At 47.2% G+C, this 22,100-nt stretch overlaps 1 protein-coding gene across 1 annotated transcript in view; it reads left to right on the top strand.

Moving 5' to 3' along the window:
- Positions 1-22,100, top strand: part of ACO2 (aconitase 2) — a 55,809-nt gene that overhangs the window by 15,827 nt on the left and 17,882 nt on the right. Inside the window, exons 3-4 of the mRNA XM_027594524.2 lie at positions 17,148-17,284; positions 21,625-21,883. Coding sequence (XP_027450325.1) covers positions 17,148-17,284; positions 21,625-21,883 — 396 coding nt within the window. The remainder of the gene's footprint in view (positions 1-17,147; positions 17,285-21,624; positions 21,884-22,100) is intronic.

The raw sequence follows: 22,100 nt of genomic DNA, 5'->3' as shown, positions 1-22,100 counted from the left end.
TTTTGCACACTTGACTTGATGATTCTGTATCTTTACATACTGTGTGTCTTCTTCAAGTGCCGTGCAAAGTCCTGTTCATCCTCCACAGCCCTGCTTGGTGAAATCCTGCCCTGGCTTCCCAAGCCGAGGTTGTTGTTCCCTCTGCAGCCCTCCTGCCTCTGGCCGGTGCTTCCTTTTTGCACAGGTGACAACTGGTTATGTTTATGAGCTGATCTGGGTCAGACTGAGGTCTGTTAGCTTAGGGACTGTCTTCCTTGGTGTCTGTGTCCTGTTGCTTGGCACATAATAGGTGTTCAAGTGTTACAATGCACAGACCCCTTTCCTAGAGTAAAGAGGGTACGTGATAAGCCACCATCAACCTATTCTCCTTTTGTTCCTCTTGAATGCATTGTCTACATAGCAGCCACAGTGTTGTTTTTTTTTTTTTTTTTTTTATGTAACTCTGATCCAGTCATGATCCTGCTTAAACCTCCTGTGGCTTCCCACAGCTCTTAGGATCAAGATAAACATTAACATGTCCTGCTGTAAAGTTCACACACACTTACAAGACAAGGTCAAGACCTGAATGATTGGATTGGTAAAGGTACAGTGAGGCGCTTTCATAAACAGTTCTTTGCTGACAAAAGACGACAAGAACAAACCAAAGGTGCCAACTCCCTGGGTCCCAGTCCCACACACCAAATGGACTACACCAAAGCTAAAGGAGCCGATGACTGCACACATGTTGTGGGTACCCTCTTGCAGCTCAAGTGGGTTTACATTCTGCAGCTGTAGTCTGAAGGGTCCAGGGCAGAAAGCTTCATACCTAATCAGATTCTGGGAGACAGGAGAAACTGTCTCATAATAGTCTCCCAAGGGAGATAAGGAGGCAAGTGGGAGATAGCCTCATGGCATCTCCTTTGGAGGCCTCCCATCTAGTGTTCCAGGGACATCAGAAGGTGTTCTGGCAAGACTCAGACAAACCACATGTGGTTCAAGGTTGCTGGGGTACTTTTCTCCTACTCCTACAAGGTTCCTTATGATACCTGGCTGCCTTTTACCTCTTAGCCTTATTTTCTGCCATTTCTGCTGCACTTTGCTCACTTTGCTCCAGCCAAGCTGGCTTTCTCTGTCTTCATTCAGTTATAGGTGATTTCCTGCCACGGGGCCTTTGCACATGCTGCTCTGTGCCTGCAAGTTTCCTTGGACTCCCTTCCCTGGAGTTAGCCTGGCTAACTCCTATAATGTTTCAGTTCTTAGATTAATATCACCCTAACCCTTCTCCCAGTCTAGCTTAGGTTGTCCCACTTTCTACTGTTACAACTATTAACTTTTTTTGTAACCCTTCTCTGACTTAGCTGCCTATATGGTCCCCTGAGTGATTACTTTGTATCTGTCTTCTCCACAAACTGTAAACTCAGCATAGGCAGGGTCGTGCCTATCTTATCTCATTAATTCAGCACAAATTCTGGGGCTTGATAAATATTTGTTGAATGAACCTGTATCACTTTAGTTTAAATTAGGGAAGTAGTGTGGTGGAAAAAGCACTGACTTGAGAATTGAGTTGCTTGAGTTCTCCTAACTTCTGTTAACTAGGTATGTGACCTCCAGCTTTCATTTCTTCATCTGTCAAATGAAGTAAAATACTTGGTGATCTGGGCTTACCTGTGCTTCTGATAATCCATGATTCTAGATGAACTACTTAGCAGGGTTCTAGAGGGGTGGGGCCTAGGATAAAAATCCCACTGCCTCGTTGACATCTCCACCCAAGGGTCCTCTCCATAAGGAAACTCCTGATCTCACCCTCAAGCCTGCTCTTCTATTGCCCGCGCCCCCCACCCCGTTTCAGTGTGTAGCAACTCCATTCTTCCAGTTACCCAGGCCCCAAACCCAGTGATGTTCTTGACTCCTCTCTCACACCCCTTGGCCAATCTGTCAGCAAATCTTAACTGTTAACTACCTTCCGAATATATCCAGACTCCAGCCCCTTCTCACCACCTCTACCACTCTGACTCTGGTCCACATCACCACCATCTTTCACGGGCTGTTGCACTAACCTTCGACTTGGTCTCCCTGCTGGAGATCCTTGTGAAAAAGTCGGAACGTTGATTCCCGTTCAGAATTCTTCATTAGCTCCTCGCTCAAAGTCAAGTCAGAATCTTTACTAAATTCTGCAAGGTCCTGTACAATTTGAATCCTTGCTACCTCTTACCTCACTCCCTTTTGTTTATTCTGCTCTGGCCACACTGGCTTCTTTGCTGTTTGTTTTGTTTTTTAATTTTTTACAACCATTTGTTTTTTAATTTTAAATAACCAGTTTCAGTATACAGTTCAGTGGCATCAAGTACATTCACGGTCGAGCAACCATCACCACCATCCATCTCCAGAGCTTTTTCATGATCCTGTACTGAAACTGTCCCCATTTAGACACTAATTCCCTACTTCCCCCTCCCCGCAGCCTCTGGCAACTACCATCTACTTTCTACTGTATCAGTTTGCTTACTGCCGGAATCACTGGAATTCATACAGTATTTGTCCTTTTGTGACTGGCTTATTCCACTTAGCATCATGCCTTCAAGGTTCACCCATGTTGTAGCACGTGTCAGAATTTTTCAGGCTTTTAAAATTCCTTTTCAGGAACACCCAGCTGGCTCAGTCGGTGGAGTGTGCGACTCTTGATCTCAGGGTTGTGAGTTCGAGCCCCACGTTGAGTGCAGAGATTACTTAAAAATAAAATCTTTTATTTATTCCACTGACTGAGCCAGCCAGGCACCCTAAAATTCCTTTTCAAGGAATGTTCCATCGTATGTATGCATCACAGTTTGTTTATCCATTCATCTGTCAGTAGACACTTGGGTTGCTTCTACTTTCTGGCTCTTGTGAACAATGCTGTTATCAATGTGGGTGTACAAATATCTCTCTTTGCTGTTGTTTGAACACAGCAGTTACCACCTCACTTTAGAGGCCCCTTAGATTTTCTGTAGGGGATGCTTTTCTTTCATTCTGTAGGTTGGCTTGGATCTTTTGTCAGGTCATTGTTCAATGTCACCTTCTCACAGAAGCCTTAAAGAAGCCTTTCCCAGCTATCCTGTTTTAAATGGCACCTCCCCCCACTGCCCTGGCTCTTTTTCCCAATTGCTGCTGCTTCATTATCTCTCATCACACTTATCAACATCTGACTGAGATTTTACTCTTTTCTGCGTCTCTGTCTGTCTCTTTGTCTGACTTCCTCTAAGGCCCCGGGAATGTCAGTCCCAAGAGGATCATTTTATTCATTGCTGTATCCCCAGTGCCTAGAACAGTGCCTGGCACCTGTAGCCACTCAATAACTATTTGATGGCTAGACAGATGAATAAGTGAGTGAATAAGGTTTTGTGGTAGTAGGGAAAAGGGACAGAGAACAGCAGTGAAGACAGATGTTTTTCCCCAGTCAGCTGTGCTCACCCCTTCTCATATTTCTGGCTGCTACTGAGACTTTTTTTTTTTTTAAGATTTTATTTATTTGACAGAGAGACCACGAGAGAGGGAACACAAGCAGGGGGAGTGGGAGAGGGAGAAGCAGACTCCCCGCTGAGCAGGGAGCCAGACGCAGGACTCCATCCCAGGACCCTGGAATCATGACCTGAGCCGAAGGCAGATGCTCAACCAACTGAGCCACCCAGGCACCCCATTAAATTTGACTTTTTAAAAAAACTTGCTGTGTTGTTTTTATTTTTCCAATTTTCTTGGTGGATAGCTGTGTGCAGAGAGGCACCAAGTGGGTGGCTGAGGCTTGGGTTCCTCTGGTGCCACAGACTGAACTAAACACTGCAGAGAGCCTGATAATGCCCAGCAAAGGCCCAGGGCGATTGTGAGCCAGTCATGTCTTACAGCTATTTGGCTCTGACATTTGTAACTCGTTTTTTCAATTGTAAGTTCTGTAAGGTGTTGTTCAAATTGCCTTTCCTGACCCGTCATCTGATCATGAATTAATGGGGTGCAACTTGCCTTCACGAACAGATAATCTAGGGGCGCCTGGGTGGCTCAGACAGTTGAGCGTCTGCCTTCGGCTTGGGTCATGGTCCCAGGGTCCTGGGATTGAGCCCAACGTCGGGCTCCCTGCTCATTGCAGAGCCTCCTTCTCCCTCTCCCTCTGCCATTCCCTCCACTTGTGCTCTCTGGCTCTGTCTATCCCTCTGTCAAATAAGTAATATCTAAAAAAAAAAAAATCTAGAATGCTAAAGGAAAAAAGCCAGACACAAAGAGCCATGTACTGTATAATTTATATGAACTAGCTAGAATGGATCTGTAGAAACAGATTAGTGGTTGCCAGACACTGGGGCAAGGAGAGTGAAGGGAATAAGGAACAACTGCTGGTGGGTATGGGCTTTGCTTTGGGCTGATGAGAAATTCTGGGACTAGATTCCACTGCGCATGTGCCCAACTGGCCATTTGGTAGTTACAGTGGTAAATTTTATGTTTATTTTACCACAGTATAAACAATAATAGAATAAAAAGTACTAGAGGCCCCTGGCTGGCTCAGTCAGTAGAGCATGTGACTCTTGATCACAGGGTTGTGAGTTCAAACCCCACATTGAGCCTGGAGCCTACTTTAAAAAAAAAAAAAGTATCAGCGTGCATTGCACTTGGCGAGTGTTGTTTAGTGAAACTTGTTTTAGTTACACCACCCTGGGAGTAAATTTGGCCTGGATCACAAAATAAAATGTATATATTGTGTGTGTGTGTTCTCAGTCAGCATGTGAAAGCCCCCTCTCTAAAGCTCCTGTTAGCTCAGAACATCCTCTGTGCAGTATTTGGAAGTTGATAGGACTGTCCCTCTGAGGTGGCTACACGAGGATACAGTGGGCTTTGAATGACTTTCCTTCCATGATGACTCCACAAATGCGTGATTTTAAGTGAGTCGTTCTGTTTGGCTTTTGCATTTGTAGCCAATTTTTTTGAACTTGAACGTGATCTTAGAGAACGTCTTGGCCTCTTTTTCACTTGACCACTCATATTTCCGTGCCCTCGCTGAACTTTGGACGTAATGTCTACAATAGCAACTTTAACACTTCCACACTTTCTGTTTCCGTGTCTGTCACCCCACCAGATTGTGATCCTGCGTGTAGGGACAGCATGGTGGTGGTCTGGAGTTTAGTGGGTACAGCTAAGCTTTCCTCAGGCATGCTGTAGCAAATGGGACACAGGTGTGCAGAGATCCTGACTCCCCCCCCCCCGCCCCCCAGCCAGTTGCCTCCCAGCAGCAGCCTGGTCTGTCTGCCTAGCTGTGCTGTCCAAAATGAGTTATTTTGTTCATGGGCCTTAACTTGGAAAGGTTTGGGAACCATGTGCTAACAGTATTTGGCACCTAGGGAGGTGTTCATTGTTTGTTAAATGAGGTAGTCTGGACAGGGGTTATTCTCCTTTATTTTATTAATATTTTAAAATAGAGTAAGCATTGGCCAGTCATGGGGCCAATAATAAACAGGTAGTGTTCTGAGTCTATTGTGCTTTCTGTGCCTCCACACTGGGTTGCATTTTATGTGCGCATACACACATAGCATTGCATCCTCACCCGTGTGTAAACTATGGCTATGGCTAATTCAGAAAAGCCTTCGCTCTGGGGTTTTCTTCCCTGGGACAGATAAATCTATTCTGACATTCCTACATTTTCCTCTGGGCCTTTGGGGAATACACGGATTTATCTGAGAGCCTGCTTGCTGGGGAAGAGTATTTATAAAATCTCTGAGCTGGAAAAAACTTTGGAGAACATCTAGTCCAGTGGTTCCCAGACATGGCAGTATCAGAGTGACCTGGGAGTCTTTACCAACGCTCAGGCTCCACCCCAGGTGATTCTGAGGGAGAAGTCCGGGAGTGATAGGGTCTAGAAGCTGAAACCTCCCAGGTGGCTTTGATGCAGCTGGAATGATCCACTTCTCCCATTTCATAGACGTGGAAAGGGAGGCACAGAAAGGCGAGATTACTATAAGGGTACCTAGTGACCGGGCCAGGAGGCCAGATCTCAGGACTCCCATGCCTGGAATGTTCCCTTTCGTCCCATGGGGCTTTCACTGTTCATTCCGCACATGGGGAAGTGGCCCATGGGGGCAGGCTCACCCCGGCTCTTTGGCCATGTGAGGGTGGTGCCCTCACTGGAATGTTGGATTGCAAAATTGGAGTTCAAGGACAAAAATACAGTGACACCAGGGGACTCCAGCTCTCTCTGTGCCAGCTGAAAACAGCTCGCTATCCATCGCTTTTCATCCACACATCACCTTAATACAGATTTGGGGAATTATAGGCGAAAATAATTCTCCGTCTTAACCCAGACATTTTTTTATGATGTTAGTGCATTTCCTTTTGGTCTTTTTTCCCCTGTGAACATGGGTTTTATAGCATTGTAGTCAGTGTGTATGTAACATATCACCAGCTTTTTCATATATTGTATCATAGACAATTTCCTGCATTGCTACATAGTGCTTAAAACTATCATTCCTACCAAGTGGAAATTATACATGTTAAGTTGCTTTTAGTTTTAGGGGCTATAAGTAGTAATGCAGTGAACTGTTGAGTACATACATCATTTTCTTTTTTTTTTTTTTTAAGATTTTATTTATTTGACAGAGACACAGCGAGAGAGGGAACACAAGCAGGGGGAGTGGGAGAGGGAGAAGCAGGCTCTCCCCTGAGCAGGGAGCCCGATGCGGGGCTCGATCCCAGGACACCGGGATCATGACCTGAGCCAAAGGCAGACGCCTAACGACTGAACCACCCAGTTACTCCCATACAATATTATTTTCATGTTTAGAATTATTTCTCAAGGATAGATTTTTTTTTTTTAAGATTTTATTTATTTGACAGAGACACAGCGAGAGAGGGAGCACAAGCAGGGGGAGTGGGAGAGGGAGAAGCAGACTCCCCACTGAGCAAGGAGCCCGATATGGGGCTCGATCCCAGGACCCTGGGACCACGACCTGAGCCGAAGGCAGACGCCCAACGACTGAGCCACCCAGGCGCCCCAGGGATAGATTTTCAGATATGGAATTGCTAGGTCAGAGGGTATGGATGTTCCTGTGGATTTCATACTGACAAGCTGCTTTACAAAAAGATCAATTTCTTTTACTCCACAGCAAGCAGTCTATAGGAATATTTATCTTTGGTTTTGAGCATTTTTTTTAAAGATTTATTTATTTATTCATGAGAGATGGAGAGAGAGGGAGAGAGAGAGAGAAGCAGAGGGAGAAGCAGGCTCCCAGGAAGCAGGGAGCCCGATGCGGGACTCGATTCCAGAACCCTGGGATCATGACCTGAGCCGAAGGCAGACGCTTAACCATCTGAGCCACCCAGGCGCCCTGGTTTTGAGCATTTAATTTTTAATTAAAAATTCATGTTGGTTATAGTTTTTTCTAATTATAAGAAGTATTAGGGATGCCTGGCTCAGTAGGTAGATCATGAGACTCTTGATCTTGGGGTCATGAGTCGAGGCCCACATTGGGGGGGTAAAGATTACTTTTTTTTTTTAAGATTTTATTTGTCAGAGAGAGAGAGAGTGCGCACAAGCAGGGGGAGTGGCAGGCAGAGGGAGAAGCAGGCTCCCTGCCAAGCAAGGAGCCCCATGCGGGACCCGATTCCAGGACCCCAGGATCATGACCTGAGCTAAAGGTAGACACTTACCCGACTGAGCCACCCAGGTGTCCCTAGAGATTACTTAAAAAAAAAATTTTTAAACCATAATTGGTGTCTTTCTCAAAATATTTTTTTGTTAGAAATTTTTTTTTGGGGGGGGCACCTGGGTGGCTGAGATGGTTAACCGTCTGCCTTTGGCTCAGGTTATGATCCCAGGGTCCTGGGATCGAGTTCCACATCGGGCTCCCCGCTCCTTGGGAGCCTGCTTCTCCCTCTGCCTCTCTCTCTCTCTCTCTCTGCCTCTCATGAATAAATAAAAAAAAAAACTTAAAAAAAAATTTTTTTTGTTATAAATTTTTACACGTAAGGAAGTCAGGGGCACCTGGGTGGGCTCAGTCACTAAAGAATCTGCCTTTGGCTCAGGTTATGATCCCAGGGTGCTGGGATTGAGCCCTGTGTCAGGCTTACTGCTCAGTGGAGAGTCTGCTTCTCCCTCTCCCTCTGCCCCTCCCCCCTGGTCATGTGCTCTCTCACTCTCACTCTATCTCAAATAAATAAATCTTAAAAAAAAAAAAAGAAAAAGTCGAAAATAGTAGCAAGAACATCCATATATATACCTACCATCTAAACATTTTGTTTTACTTGCTTTGCTATGTATTACTTATTTTTGTCTTGCTTTATTATGTATTATTTCTTTTGTAGTTATTTTTTTCTGGACCATTTCAAAAGAAATTGAAGGCATTGTGACACCTCATTCTTAAAAACTTAGAACATTCATTTCTTGATAAGTCAGTAAGCTGTCTAACTACAATGTCATTATCTGTTCTCCCAAAAATGTCTTTGGTAGTCGTCTTTTTCCAAATCAGGATGTACTAAAAAATTTACACATTGCATTGGTTTTACTTTTTTAGTCTTTCTTACTCTAGAACACTCTCCATCCCCCCGACCCAATACGCCTTGGTTTTCTCTGATGTTGACTTTTCAAAGAGACCAGGTCCGTTTTCTTGTAGAATATCCACATCCTGGATTTGATTGTTCTTTTATTCCATGATTTTCCCTTAAGCTGGAGCTAAGGTTCCAAAGCTTGCTTAGATTCAGGTTAAACATTTTTTGACAAAGAGTTCTTTTTTTTTCCTTCTTATTTTTTTAAAGTAAATTCTACTCCCAGTTTGGGGCTTGAACTCATGATCCCAGGTTCAAGTGTCACATGCTCTACAGACTGAGCCAGCCAGATGCCTTGACAAGAATTTTTTTTTTTAAGATTTTTTTTTATTTATTTGACAGAGACACAGCGAGAGAGGGAACACAAGCAGGGGGAGTGGGAGAGGGAGAAGCAGGCTTCCTGCTGAGCAGGGAGCCCAATGCGGGGCTCGATCCCAGGACCCCGGGATCATGACCTGAGCCGAAGGCAGACACTTAACGACTGAGCCACCCAGGTGCCCCTCGACAAGAATTCTTCATAGGTGATGCTGTCCCATCAGGGGCACGAGTGTCAGGTAGTCTTGCTATTGGTGATGCTAGGTTTGATCTCTGGGTTAAGATAATGGTGGTCCTTCTGTATAAAGGTATTTTTCCCCCTGTTCCTTATTTTTTTTGAAAGATTTTATCATTAGAGAGCAGGAGCGGGGGAAGAGGAGGAGGGAGAAGCAGACTTCCCGCGGAGCAGGGAACCTGATGTGGGGCTCAATCCCAGGACCCTGGGATCATGACCTGAGTCAAAGGCAGACGCTTAACCAACTGAGCCACCCAGGCGCCCCTCCCTCTTCCTTATTAATGACAAATTCCTGTAAATTAACTTGCTGAAACAAAGGGTTTGCACATTTAAAAAAAAACACAGAACATTGTTGATTGTCAAATTGCCAGTAAATGATTGTGCTATACCACTCCACACCATGCTTTCTGCACCTATTTACCTTGCTCATTCTTTTTTCCTGGTTACAAAAGGAACTCCTGTATATCATGTCACATTTAAAAGTTACAGAAATACTTAGCCTAGAAAGTAAAAGTACCCATAATTCTAATCCCTAGTAATAATTGCTATGCACAGTTCAGACATGTCATTTCATTTTTTATATCTACCTTATTGTGTATTATTACTTATTATTATATAGAAATGAGCTCTCATACTACTATCTTGTTATGTATTTTTTTCCCTGAATGCTCATGGAAGTTTTTCTCTGCCTGTAAAGGTAGATCTAAATTATTTGTTTATTTATTTATTTAAATTTTTTATTTTTAATTTAATTTTTTTTTAAAGATTTTATTTATTTGACAGAGAGATAGCGAGAGCAGGAACACAAGCAGGGGGAGTGGGAGAGGGAGAAGCAGGCTTCCCGCCGAGCAGGAAGCCCGATGTGGGACTCAATCCCAGGACCCTGGGATCATGACCTGAGCCGAAGGCAGACGCTTAACGACTGAGCCACCCAGGCGCCCCTAAATTATTTTTTTAAATTATGGTAAAATGTATGTAACATAAATATTGACATTTTAACCATGTTTAAGTATTCAATTCAGTGGCATTAATTACATTCACAGTGTTCTGGGACCACCACCTCTAATTCTTTTCTTTTTTTAAGTTTTTAATTATTTACGTAAACTCTACACCCAATGTGGAGCTTGAACTCATGACCCGGAGATTGAGTCGCAAACCAGCCAGTCACCCCTCAAGTTAATTCTTTTTAAACAGCTGTAGGATGGCATTCCTTGGTAGATGAGCCAGAATTTATTCAATCAGTGCCCTATTTTTGGACAGTTGGGTTCTCTTAAGAATGGTGCTGGCAGAGAATGTCCTTGCCTGTCCCAGTGCTCATTTATGTGAGCATTTTTGTGAGCTAGCTTTCTGGAATTGGGGAAAGCTGGTTAAAAGGCACAAACGTTTTGCATTTCAATAGGTATTACCTAATTGTCTTTCAAAAATGTTGAACTTGGGGGCACTTGGGTGGCTCGGTTGGTTAAGCAGTTAAGCACCTGACTCTTGATCTTGGCTCAGGTCTTGAACTCAGGGTCCTGAGTTTAAGCCCTGTGTTGGGCTCCATGCTGGGCGTAGAGCCTACTTAAGAAAAAAAAAATGTTGAACCTGTTTATACTCTAACCAAGAGCGTCTGAGACTGGTAAATTATTGATTTGTTAACTGCACTCACAAGATTAACCAAACCTGCTCTGTATTTAACCCTGTTCAATATGGAAGAGCTAGTTGGTCAAGCAGAAGCAAGAGTCGTTAAATTGATATTTATGTAGCACCTCCTGTGTATCAGACCTAGTGTTCAGGCATGGGAAGTTTATTATGAATAAACAGACACTTCCCTCCCTGGTGGAACTTACAGACTAGTGTAGACAGAAACCATCTCACAAATGAATGTTAAGAAGTAGTAAGTAGGCATAGAGAATAGGCTTTGGTTGGGCTGGGAGTTCAGGAAGAATTCCCTGTTAATTTGGAACTTGAAGGATCAACGGGAGTGACCTAGACAAAGAGCAGATTGGGAATGAGGGTAGGCAGAGAACATTCTAAGCAGCACAAACAGCATGTACAAAGGCCCTGTGGCAGATCAATTTAGAATTTTTACTGGCTAACAAAGTTCAACATGTTTGGTGCCTTTGAGATATGCAAATTCTTAATGACTGAGAGACCAAATAGATGAGATCCCACCACCAGGACCCCATAAGCGGGAAGGATTACAGAGGGATGAGGGGCTTTCCTAGGCAAATTCTGACACATTGCAAGTCATCTGCAGGAGAGAAGGAAGAGATGCACCTAAAGACATCAGCTTAGACAACTGGAGGGCAAGTAACCAAGGAAAAATTATACAGCCACTGGAATACATTAGAAGAGGGTCAAGAATGCCAAAGGCCCAGACAAGCTAAATCTTCTGAAAAATGCTCATCAACCAAAAGAGCCTTTAAAAGCTGTGTTTGCAGTAAGCAAAAGAAGAGACCTGCAGCTCTGCCAGCATCCAGAGAAGGAACACGGCTTCACATCTCACTCTGCATCTGTCTCCTCTGTGAAGGAAGATAACACAATAACATGTAATGAACAGGCTCTGTGCCAAAACCCAATGTAGGTTATTTTATTGAATAACAACACTGTGAAGTTTATCTCCATTTTCTCTCTGGAGAAACTAAGCCTTGGGGAGGCTAAATAACTTGTCCAGGGCCATAGCAGCTTAGTGGTGTTGCAGGGTTGGGCGATCTGAGTACAGATCTTCAGTCTGGACCAGCCATCACACCGTGCCACCTTCAGTGAGAACGGGTGGGCTGTGAGAGGTGAGAGAGTAGCAGAAGCCAGGGGAACTGACCCGTCTCAGAAGGAGACGGACCTGAACTTGCATCCCGGATTCCCTGCTCACCACTTACCGGTATGTGATTTCTGACTTAACCTCCCTGATCTGCATTTCCCACGTCTGTGAGACCGGAGGAACAATGACCTGGCCCTGTTGTCATGGGAATTCAAAATTAGGCACAGAAAGTGCTTGGCACAGAGCAGGTGCTTAATAAGTAACAGCTGTTTTATTCCTATTCGAGGGGGGGTGTGGAGATCACCTGTAATGTCATTTTCATTTTACATGTGAGATTTGTGGGGATCGTGAATGAGTGATACATGATGTCTTTGCCTTTGAAGTCCGTCTCTGGGGTAAGCATATTATGATGTGGAGCACTCCAGAGTTTACACGGGACATTTCATGCATGTCATCCTCTCACAGCCCTGAAGTGGGGAGCAAGACAGATTTCACCTCTTCTAGGTGTGAAAAACTAAGGCCTTGAGGGATGAGGTGAATTGCGTAAGGTCTCACGGCAAAACTAGCATCTTTTACTTTTTGTTGGGATTAGTAGTTAGATTAGTGAGAGTGAGTATTGATTTCTGCGGGGAATTCCACTGGTCAGTCAGGCTGGTCCCTAACAACAAAACAAACCAGGCCTTAGTGACAAAGCACTGAGGTGGCTGTTGGGGCGCCTCGCTGGCTCAGTCCATAGAACATGCGACTCTTGATCTCAGGTCATGAGTTCAAGCCCTACATTGGGTGTGGAGCCTATTTGAAAGAAAATACAGTTAGGTAGCTATTGTAGTGGATGAAAGATCTGGACCTCGGGAGTGTTGCTAAATAGACCACCGTTGACCTGACCAAACGTCTGCCCTGGGGAGCCCGGCCTGGAATGGGTCACATTGGTGTTGAGGCTTGGATGAACGACCTGGGAACTGTGCTGTGTTTGTGGCTGACACACACTGGAAGGGCCAGCCTGTCAGGATGTGGGGTGACTGACCAGGACTCCTGTAGACTCCAGGGGTGGGAGGCAGACAGAAATCGATGATGAGATTAAAGATTAAGGTAGAGCTTTGCAGGGAAAACCAAGCCTACAAGTACAGTGTGGCTCAAGAGCAGTCAATGAGGAAGATGGCTAGTCAGATGTTAGGGTATCTGGAAGTGACATGTGTGTCCTCGGTGTGGTGGGCTGTTATAGACAGCCTTAAAGGAGGTGATGATCCCTTTGCCCTCAGCCCAGGGCATGGTAGTGCTATTGCGGAATTGGGAAACCTGCCATGTAAAGGGATGGTTGAAAATAACTCTGGGCCACCCTTGGCCAAGATGAGATTTTAGAGAAGATGACAGGGCATGGCTGATTTCAGGTAGGTGAGGGACCCCACCCTGGAGATAGAGTCATTGATGTGGGTGGGGTGTAGAATTATGTATTTTTAACAGACTCAGAAGGTTGTGATGCATCTGAGGTCTGGGAGCCATTGTCCTGAGGAAGAGAGCTGGGTCCCGAGGGTGGACCCCAGCTGGAAAGCAGACTGTGCAAGGAAGCAGAGCTTGACTGAGCATGCAGGAGAAGATTCTGAAATCATGCAGGAGGGGGTTGGGTGGTTGTGTGGGATGATGAGCTCCTGGCGTGGGGAGATGTGTGTGGGTGGTGCTCCAAACTTAAAAGCATAAAGGCACCTTTACAGAAAAAGGGTTCTAATGAACATGTGAGTTGTTAGGGCTTCTGAAAAATCGCTTTCCCTCCTTATTAGTACATAAACCTGAGCCATGTGGCAGCTTCATTTTAAGTTCATTAAAATTGAATAATATTGAAAACCCCTCAGCTGCACTCACCACACTCCAGGGTGCTCTGCAGCCCCGTGTGGCTAGTGGCCAGTGTATTGGTTATGCGGATCTAGAACGCGTCCATTGTGGCCGGAAGTGCTCCTGGCCACTGCTGGCTGTTGTGCTCAGATGTTTGGAAAGCAGAGCACATGGTGATCCAGGGTTGAGCACGCAGTGATTTCATCTGTTACTAACAACGGTGTTCATCTCCATTTTGGAGGGAAGGCTTAGGGAGTTACGTAACATGCCCAGGGCAACGGCAGGTAAGTGGGTCAGTCGGGCTGGATTCTAGTCCTGTTTGCTGCTCTGTGGCCTTAGTCACTTGTTGCAAGCCTCAGTTTCCTCACTTGGAAAATGGGCTAATCATAGGAGACATTCACTGGATGGCTGTGAGGATGAGATGATATAACGCTTGCAAAGTACTTAGGGTGCTGGCATCACTGAGTGTTAAAAAATAATTTTCTCTTATCCATAAGTTGTAGTCTGGATGAGAACATCTTATTTTGTCCCTTTTTTCTCCAACTGGCATTGTTTCTTAAACCTATTAAACCTATTATTTATTGAGGTGCCTGGATGGCTCAGTTGGTTAAGCATCTGCCTTCGGCTCAGGTCATGACCCTGGGATACTGGGATCAAGCCCACATTGGGCTCCCCGGCTCAGTGGGAGTCTGCTTCTCTCTCTTCCGCTCCCCCTGCTTGTACACGTGCTCACTTGCTCTCTCTCTCAAATAAATAAAATCTTAAAAAAAAAAAAACCCTATTTTTTTTTTTTTTTAGTTAAAGCTTTTTATTTTTATTTTTTATTTTAAGTAGGCTCCCTGCCCAACGTGGGGCTTGAACTCACAACCCGGAGATCAAGAGTTGCGTGCTCTTGCTGTAGGGAATTTGGGACTTTACCTTTTCTCTACACTATAATTATGATTACAGTTAATTTTTTAGCCTCCTGGACCAGACACTAGGTATTGTTTATTTATTTATTTATTTAGAGAGTGAGCAGGAGGGACAGAGGGAGAGAGAATCTTTTTTTTTTTTTTAAGATTTTATTTATTTTAGAGAGTGTCAGCAGGGGGTGGGGTAGGGCAGAAGGAGAGGGACAAGCAGACTGACTCGGGGCTTGCAGGGCTCATAGGGCTGGTCGATCCCATGACCCTGCAATCACGACCTGAGCTGAAACTGAGTCGGATGCTTAACTGACTGAGCCACTTAGGCACCCCTTTGTTTTTATTTCTAAGGAACCTTAAGCTTAGGACAGTTAATTTATAGAAAGAAAGATCTGGGGCGCCTGGGTGGCTCAGTTGGTTAAGCGTCTGCCTTCGGCTCAGGTCGTGATCCCGGAGTCCTGGGATCGAGTCCCACATCGGGCTCCCTGCTCAGCGGGGAGTCTGCTTCTCCCTCTGACCCTCTTCCCTCTTGTGCTCTCTGTCTCTCATTCTCTCTCTCTCAAATAAATAAATAAAATCTTTAAAAAAAAAAAGATCTGTATATGGACATTGGAAAGGCATCTGAGGTGTGTTGATAAACGAGAAGAGCAAGTTGCAGAACAGCCTGTGTGGTTTCTCTTAAGGGGTAATAATAGAAACTGTGCCAGTACTTTATGTAACTGCTAATCCCCACAGTAGCTCTGCGAGGAAATAAGCGCTTAGGGTGAATTGACCGAGATGACTCGATCGTCACTGGCCGCCAGGCTTCAGCCCCCCTTTCTCCGTCCCCCTGCTGTGCGTGGGCCCCCGGCTGCAGGGGCGCGGGCAGAGCTGTATCTGCTGTTGACCATGTTCTGCCTGCGCACAGGCTGTTTAGAGTCTTTAGATGCACCATTGGTGGACTCTTCACACTTAGCCCCTGAGGCAGATAGTGAGGATCCCCTGGGAGGGGGCAAGGGGTCTGCAGTCTGCACTGGGGAGGACCCTCCTGCTGGGGCAGTCAAGTGGGTGGTGGTTGGGGTGCTGTTTCCTAATGGGGTGGGCTAATGATTCACTGTCACTAATGATTCACTGTCCTGGTTCAGATGCCGGGGTTGGTAGAGTTTGGATTTGAATGTTCCGGGGACGTAAAGAAGGGGGCCTGGGGTAGTGGCTTGAGCTTTGCCTCTTCCCTTACCCATTAGAATGACCCTCTAGACAGGGAGCATCACCCGGAAGGGAAGCAGCCATCCCTTTCCCTCTCATTTTTGGGGTTCCTTTATTCTTCCCTGATCAGTGTACCCTATGAAGGTTGTCACGGTTTAAAATGAACTAATACAGGCCCCATCATAACAATCACTTACTATTACTGCAAAACAAATTGCCCCCTCATTGAAAGACTTAAAACGATAAAGATTTCTCACTCTCAGTTTCTGTGGACCAGGAATTTGGGAGCAGCTTGGCTGGGTGGTTCTAGCTTGGGATCACTCAAGAAATTGCAGTCCAGGTGTTGATCAGGGTTGCAGTTACCTGAAGGCTTGGTCTTGGGCTAGAGCACTCACGTGCACGGTGGTGCTGGTTATTGGCAAGAAGCCTCGGATCCTGTCTGAGTGGACCTCTCCTAGCACTGTGTAAGTGTCTTAACAACACAGTGACTGTCTTCTCCCAGAGCAGTCAGAGAGGGCTGGGCAGAAGCTGTCCTTTATTTTTTTTTAAGATTTTATTTATTTATTTGACAGGGAGAGAGCAAGAGAGCACAAGCAGGGGGAGCGGCAGGCAGAGGGAGAAGCAGACTCCTCACTGAGCAGGGAGCCCGATGCAGGGCTCGATCCCAGGACCCTAGGACCATGACCTGAGCCGAAGGCAGATGCTTAACCGACTGAGCCACCCAGGTGCCCCAGAAGCTATCCTTTATGATGGCTTTATCCTTTATATTTTATGACTAGTCTTGGTGGTCACATAGCCTCACGCCCCATTCTAATCATTAGAAGTAAGTCTGTGTGCTGCACGTTTAAGGGGGCCACCTTTGAAGGGATGAGGAAACATCAAAGCTCATGCACTGGGTTTTCCTCATTTTTTCATCCATTTAGTAATTATTTATCAAGTCTACTCTGTCCCAGGACTCCAGATGCAGAAATGTAAGACAAATAAGGCTTGATCTCAGCCCTCAAGGAACGTGTTGTGCAGGTAGAATGATAGCTCTGATTTGGGCAGTGCTTTACAGCCTCATGAGGACGTTCACATATGTTTGTATTTAACCATCCTGGTAACCCGGTGTGATCACTGTGGCCAGTGGTAGCCCCAGTGCCCATCTCCTCCGGGGCTCAGATGATGGGGTATTTTCTTAAGTTGATAGACCTTGACTTTAATCCCAGCAATTCTGACTACGAATCCCTTGCTCTTTCTCCTGCCACGGGCTGTGTTCCTGTGGCTGCTGGATCAACCCCTGCCTCAGAGGAGGACACTGAGGCTGCAGTCACTGGGGAGCTCTCAGTACTTCCTCAGTTTTTCACCGCACTGAGCTGTCCTCCAGGGAGGACCACCCTAAATACTCCATTGACAGTCGCTGTTGTCTTTCTTGCAGAAAGCCCTGGGTGTGCGGCAGTACCATGTGGCCTCAGTCCTTTGCCAACGGGCCAAGGTGGCAATGAGCCACTTTGAGCCCCATGAGTACATCCGCTATGACCTGCTAGAGAAGAACATTGACATTGTTCGCAAACGGTAAGGCTGGGGGGGGGGGGGAGCTGTAGAGAGTTCCCCAGGGTGTTGCTTCTGCTTCCTGCCCCTTTCAGGCAGCACAGGAGGTGCTTGGTAAAGGATGGCTGGTGATGGCAGGAGGATCAAGGCCTTTGGGGTATGAAGTTCCCTGCTGAGGAAAGGCATTGCAGATTGGTGATGGGCCTTGGCCTTCTCTGCCAAGGAAAAATCTGTCAAGAAGCCTGGTGATTTGGGCCATCAGGAAGGTCTCAGACACTCTTTGGTGCTGTGGCCTGAACCTCCCAACAACCCTTTCCAGGACAGACTGCCGACCCTGAGCCAGCCCCCTGGGATCCACCAGGCCCAAAGGCTAGAATTTGTATTTCCTCTTCAGTGGGTAGGCCTAGAGGAGAGCTCAGGCTCCAGAAGAAAGCTCAGGTGGGATCTTGAGCATATCTTTTTCTTTGGGCCTCTCTTTCCTCATTTGGTAAGATGGTGGCCATTTTTGCATTGCTGTCCTGTGTCCCAGGTCCTGGGCTAGATGCTGGCACCGGAAGGATGTATGTGATGCCACAGGAGGATGGGGAGGGGTGGGCTGGTAGTACATAGCAACCAGCACTGCCCCCAGAGCGCGAATGACTATAGACAGAACTGGGCACTTGCCCACCTGGTGACCGTGACCCTGGGAGTAGGAGAGAATAAATATGAGTATACCCATTTATAGCCAAGGAATAGGCTCAGGTGGAGAAGCAACTTGCCCAAGGTCATACAGTGAGCAAGTAGTGGGACCTTGTTTCCCTGCCCTCATCCAGTGCTCTAGCCCCCATCCCACACTCCCTCTCAGCTGCCACTTGGCTTCCTCTTTACTGGTATCCTCGCTGCGGTTTTGAGAGGGAGGGACTATCATAGTCTGTATCTCCAGCAGCCTCCAGCCTGGCATCACCTAATTATAGTAAGAACTGATGAATGTTCATCGAGGATGCCTGTAATAATAGTAGCTGCCTGAGTGTCCAGTTCTAGGCACTTCACGTACATTTTCTTTTCTTCTCAACAACCCCTAGAGGTTGTTACTATATCTGCCTTCCCATTTTGCAGATAAGGAAATCAAGTGTCAGATTGGGGAAATACCCAGTCTGAGGTCATACATCTGTTGAGTGGTTGGACCCAAACACAAGCCAGGTCTGTCTGGCTCCATTGCCTCCCACTGTTTGTTCTGGCATTTTTGTGTGGGTTTCGTCTAGGCTGCGTGTTGGAATCACCTTAGAAGCTTTTTTTTTTTTTAAGGTTTTATTTATTTGAGAGAGTGAGAGAGATAGCATGGGGGTGGGGAGAGGGAGAGGGGGAAGCTGTGGGGCTCGCAGAACCCCGAGATCATGACCTGAGCCGGAGGCAGATGCTTAACCGATTGAACCACCCAGGCGTCCCACCTTGGAAGCTCTTATTGATTTATTTGTAAAAGATTTTATTTTTTTTAAAGATTTTATTTATTTTATTTTTAGAGAGAGCACATGCATGAGCAGGGGGAGGAGCAGAGGGGGAAGGAGGGAGGGGGAATCTCAAGCAGATTCTGTCCTGAGCTGGGGACTCGATGTGTGGCTGGACCTCAAGACTCTGAGATCATGACCTGAGCCGAAACCAGGAGTCAGACGCTTAACTGACTGAGCCACCCAGGTGCCCCAAAAGATTTTAAGTAATTTCTCCCAACTAACATGGGGCTCGAACTCACAGCCCCGAGATCAGGAGTCACACACTCCACCAATGGAGCCAGCCCAGCGCCCCACCTCAGAAACTTTTAGAACTACCATCACCTGGGCCCCAATTCTGATTCAGTTGGTGTAGGCCTTACTCCTCAAAATGTGGTCTATGAGTCAGCAGCACCAGCATCACCCTGGGAACTGGTTAGAAGTGAGGCTATTCAAAACAGATTAGTGGATGAAAATGTAAGAATGTTGTAGAAGGCCAGGGGACCTGCAGAGGGACTCTTCCTTCACCTTGTGTTCATGACAGAAGGGGCCCAGTTCTGTTCGTGGGAAACTAGGTCTCTATCATCCCGTAAAGCAGAAGGACAGACGGACACAGAGGACCCGTTTTGCCATCCCTAGTTAATCCTTAAGGAAATGTGGCGCTGAACTTGTCCTTAGGCTTTTGTCATTGTCAGGCTTTTTTGTACAACTTCAGGCATTTGCTGTCAAGGTCTTTGGTTTTAAAGCCCATGTGCTATTTTTTGTCTCCCCTGGGGCTGGGAAAGAGGGGCTGTGCTCTGTGCAGTGAGTCACTGCCCGTACACCAGCCTTGCAGATGCTGCCATTAAAGGGGGCAGGCTGTCCCTCAGGCCAGTGCTATTTTTATTCGAGGTTCTCATGACAGCAGAACTGTAGAGCTCTTCAGAGTTGCCAGTGCTCTGCTGCTGTCCACCGAGCCAGCTCCTTAGGCCGCTCCTGCTTTCGGGATTAGATCAGCGTGGGAGTGGGGGGCCGGAACCCGGGCTGTCGAAAGGGAGTTTCTCTGCTTTCCCAGCAGAGTCCTAGTGGTGACGGCCCTGAGAATGAGTAATCAGGCACTTCCCAGAGCCTGGGCCCAGTTCTAGCTTCCGGGTGTTCCGGAGGGACGGCTGAGCCACACTGCTCGGCTCCTTGCGTTCTGGCTCCGCCCCTCACTGGCTCGTGACCCGAGGTGGGTTCCTTCACCTCGCGGTGCTTCAGGCTCCTCATCCTTGTCTTGAGGAGCTGGTGGCTCGCGTACATTAAAGCGCTTAGAGCCATGCTGAGCTAAAAGGACGTGCTGCGAGGAAATGAATCTGTGGTGATAGAAGGCAGGTCACTCTGCTTGGGAGATGGGGACAGGAGGGGGGGATGACAGAGGGCCACACGAAAACTTTTGGGGCTCATGGGTGTGTTCATTATCTTGATTGCAGGGATGAGTTCACAGGTGTATACGTACATCAAGACTAACAAATTGTGTATTTTAAATACGCATAGTTTATGGCGTGCCAATGACACCTCACTAAAGCTGTTTAAAAACAAGTGCCACATAAGTCCCAACTCTCCTCTCATTCCTGTCCAAGCACCGGACTTGAGAGATGGGGTGGCGAGCTCCCTGAGACGAGCAAGCAGTGGCTGGCCTGGTTACACACTGGGATCAGTAGTAGGGTCAGGTCGAAACCCAGAGCCTCTGACTCCTTCGTTTGATACTGTTTTTCTTTCCTGGCTTGTAGGGTGTGAGTGAACTGCACCCCTTCCCAGGAGGCCTCAGGTTTGGGAGGCGAGTGTGAGGTCCAGCCAGTGCTGCTGGGGCAGGCGGAGGGGAGCCTGCTAGGTGGCGCAGGGCAGCCAGGTTGGGTGGGCGGCAGCAGGGAGCCTCAAGGTGGGTGGCTGAGGGTCCTGCCCCAAGCACAGTCTGCTGGTGGGGGGGCGGGCAGCTGGTGAAGAGGCCACCAAAGCCTGGCAGGGGCTGCACCTCCCCAAGAGCCAGGTTTGGACTGCCCCTTTGGCCCTGATGAGGAAGGGAGGGGTGGGACATGCAGGGAGAGGGGTTCTAGGAGGAGGGTCTAGTGAGGGGCTGGACGCGGTGACTCGGTTTCTGTTCTTGAGAGCTGACAGCCATGCCTGTCTGAATGGGGTGAGAGCAAGTAGGGCTAATGGGAAAGGCTTTAGCACAACAGTGTGAGCACCAGAGGATTGTGGGTGGTGGGCAGGGCAGGTTGGGTGAGGGGCATGCTGGTGGGATCCCCTGTGTCTTACTGGGGCTGAGGGCACAGGGGAGGTGGCTGTGGACAGAGAGAATTAGAGGATCCAAAGCAAGACTCTGGCTGTGAGCTTGAGCTATTACCACCACTGTGCTGAGTCTCCCTTCCCTCTTGCTTGTTTGATTAAATGATCCTGGAGTCCCGGGGTCGAGTCCCACATCGGGCTCCCTGCTCAGCAGGGAGTCTCCTTCTCCCTCTGATCCTCTTCCCTCTCGTGCTCTCTGTCTCTCATTCTCTCTCTCTCAAATAAATAAAATCTTTAAAAAGAAATGACAAGTTTACAATGAGGATTGAATAGTGAGATGTACATGTAATAGCTACTCATCAGATAATAGTGGTCAGTATGCTGGAAAAGCAGGTATCCTTTAGAAAAAAACTACCCCGTCGACCTCTTGGGATGTTGTCACTTATTCATCGAGTAATTTGGAGCACCTGGTGAGTGCCGTGTGCCGGAAGGACCGCAGCGAGCAAGACTGATTCGTGCCCACCCTCATGGAGCGCAGGCAGCAGGCACCCCTGTCCCTGCCCACTGTCCCACTCTGTTGCTGTGGAACAGAGAGGGTGTGGCTGTGGGTGGGCAGGGGGATCGTGCAGCCCGTACCCCTCCCTCTCCCTGCAGATTGAACCGGCCTCTGACCCTCTCAGAGAAGATTGTATATGGACACCTGGATGACCCAGCCAAACAGGAGATTGAGCGAGGCAAGACATACCTGCGGCTGCGGCCTGACCGCGTGGCCATGCAGGACGCCACGGCCCAGATGGCCATGCTGCAGTTCATCAGCAGCGGGCTGCCCAAGGTGGCCGTGCCGTCCACCATCCACTGCGACCATCTGATCGAGGCCCAGCTTGGGGGTGAGAAGGACCTGCGCCGGGCCAAGGTGAGCTGAAGGGGGCATCGGGGACAGTGCATGTGACATGGGACGAGAGGCAGATTCCTTGAGCTAGGCTCTTTGGTATAGTCTTGTTTTAAACATTTTTGCTCTTTTCTAACTCTGAAAATACCATTTGCTTATTGTGAGGATGTTAAAAGATAACGGAGAAAGCCTAAAAACAAAACAAAACCCCCCAAATCATCCTTAATCTTCCCACATTTAA

This window comes from Zalophus californianus, chromosome 9, assembly GCF_009762305.2.
Source record: "Zalophus californianus isolate mZalCal1 chromosome 9, mZalCal1.pri.v2, whole genome shotgun sequence".
In the NCBI taxonomy this organism is placed as follows: domain Eukaryota; kingdom Metazoa; phylum Chordata; class Mammalia; order Carnivora; family Otariidae; genus Zalophus; species Zalophus californianus.
The sequence above is the reverse complement of the archived record's forward strand: the minus strand, read 5'-3'. Positions and strand labels throughout refer to the sequence as shown.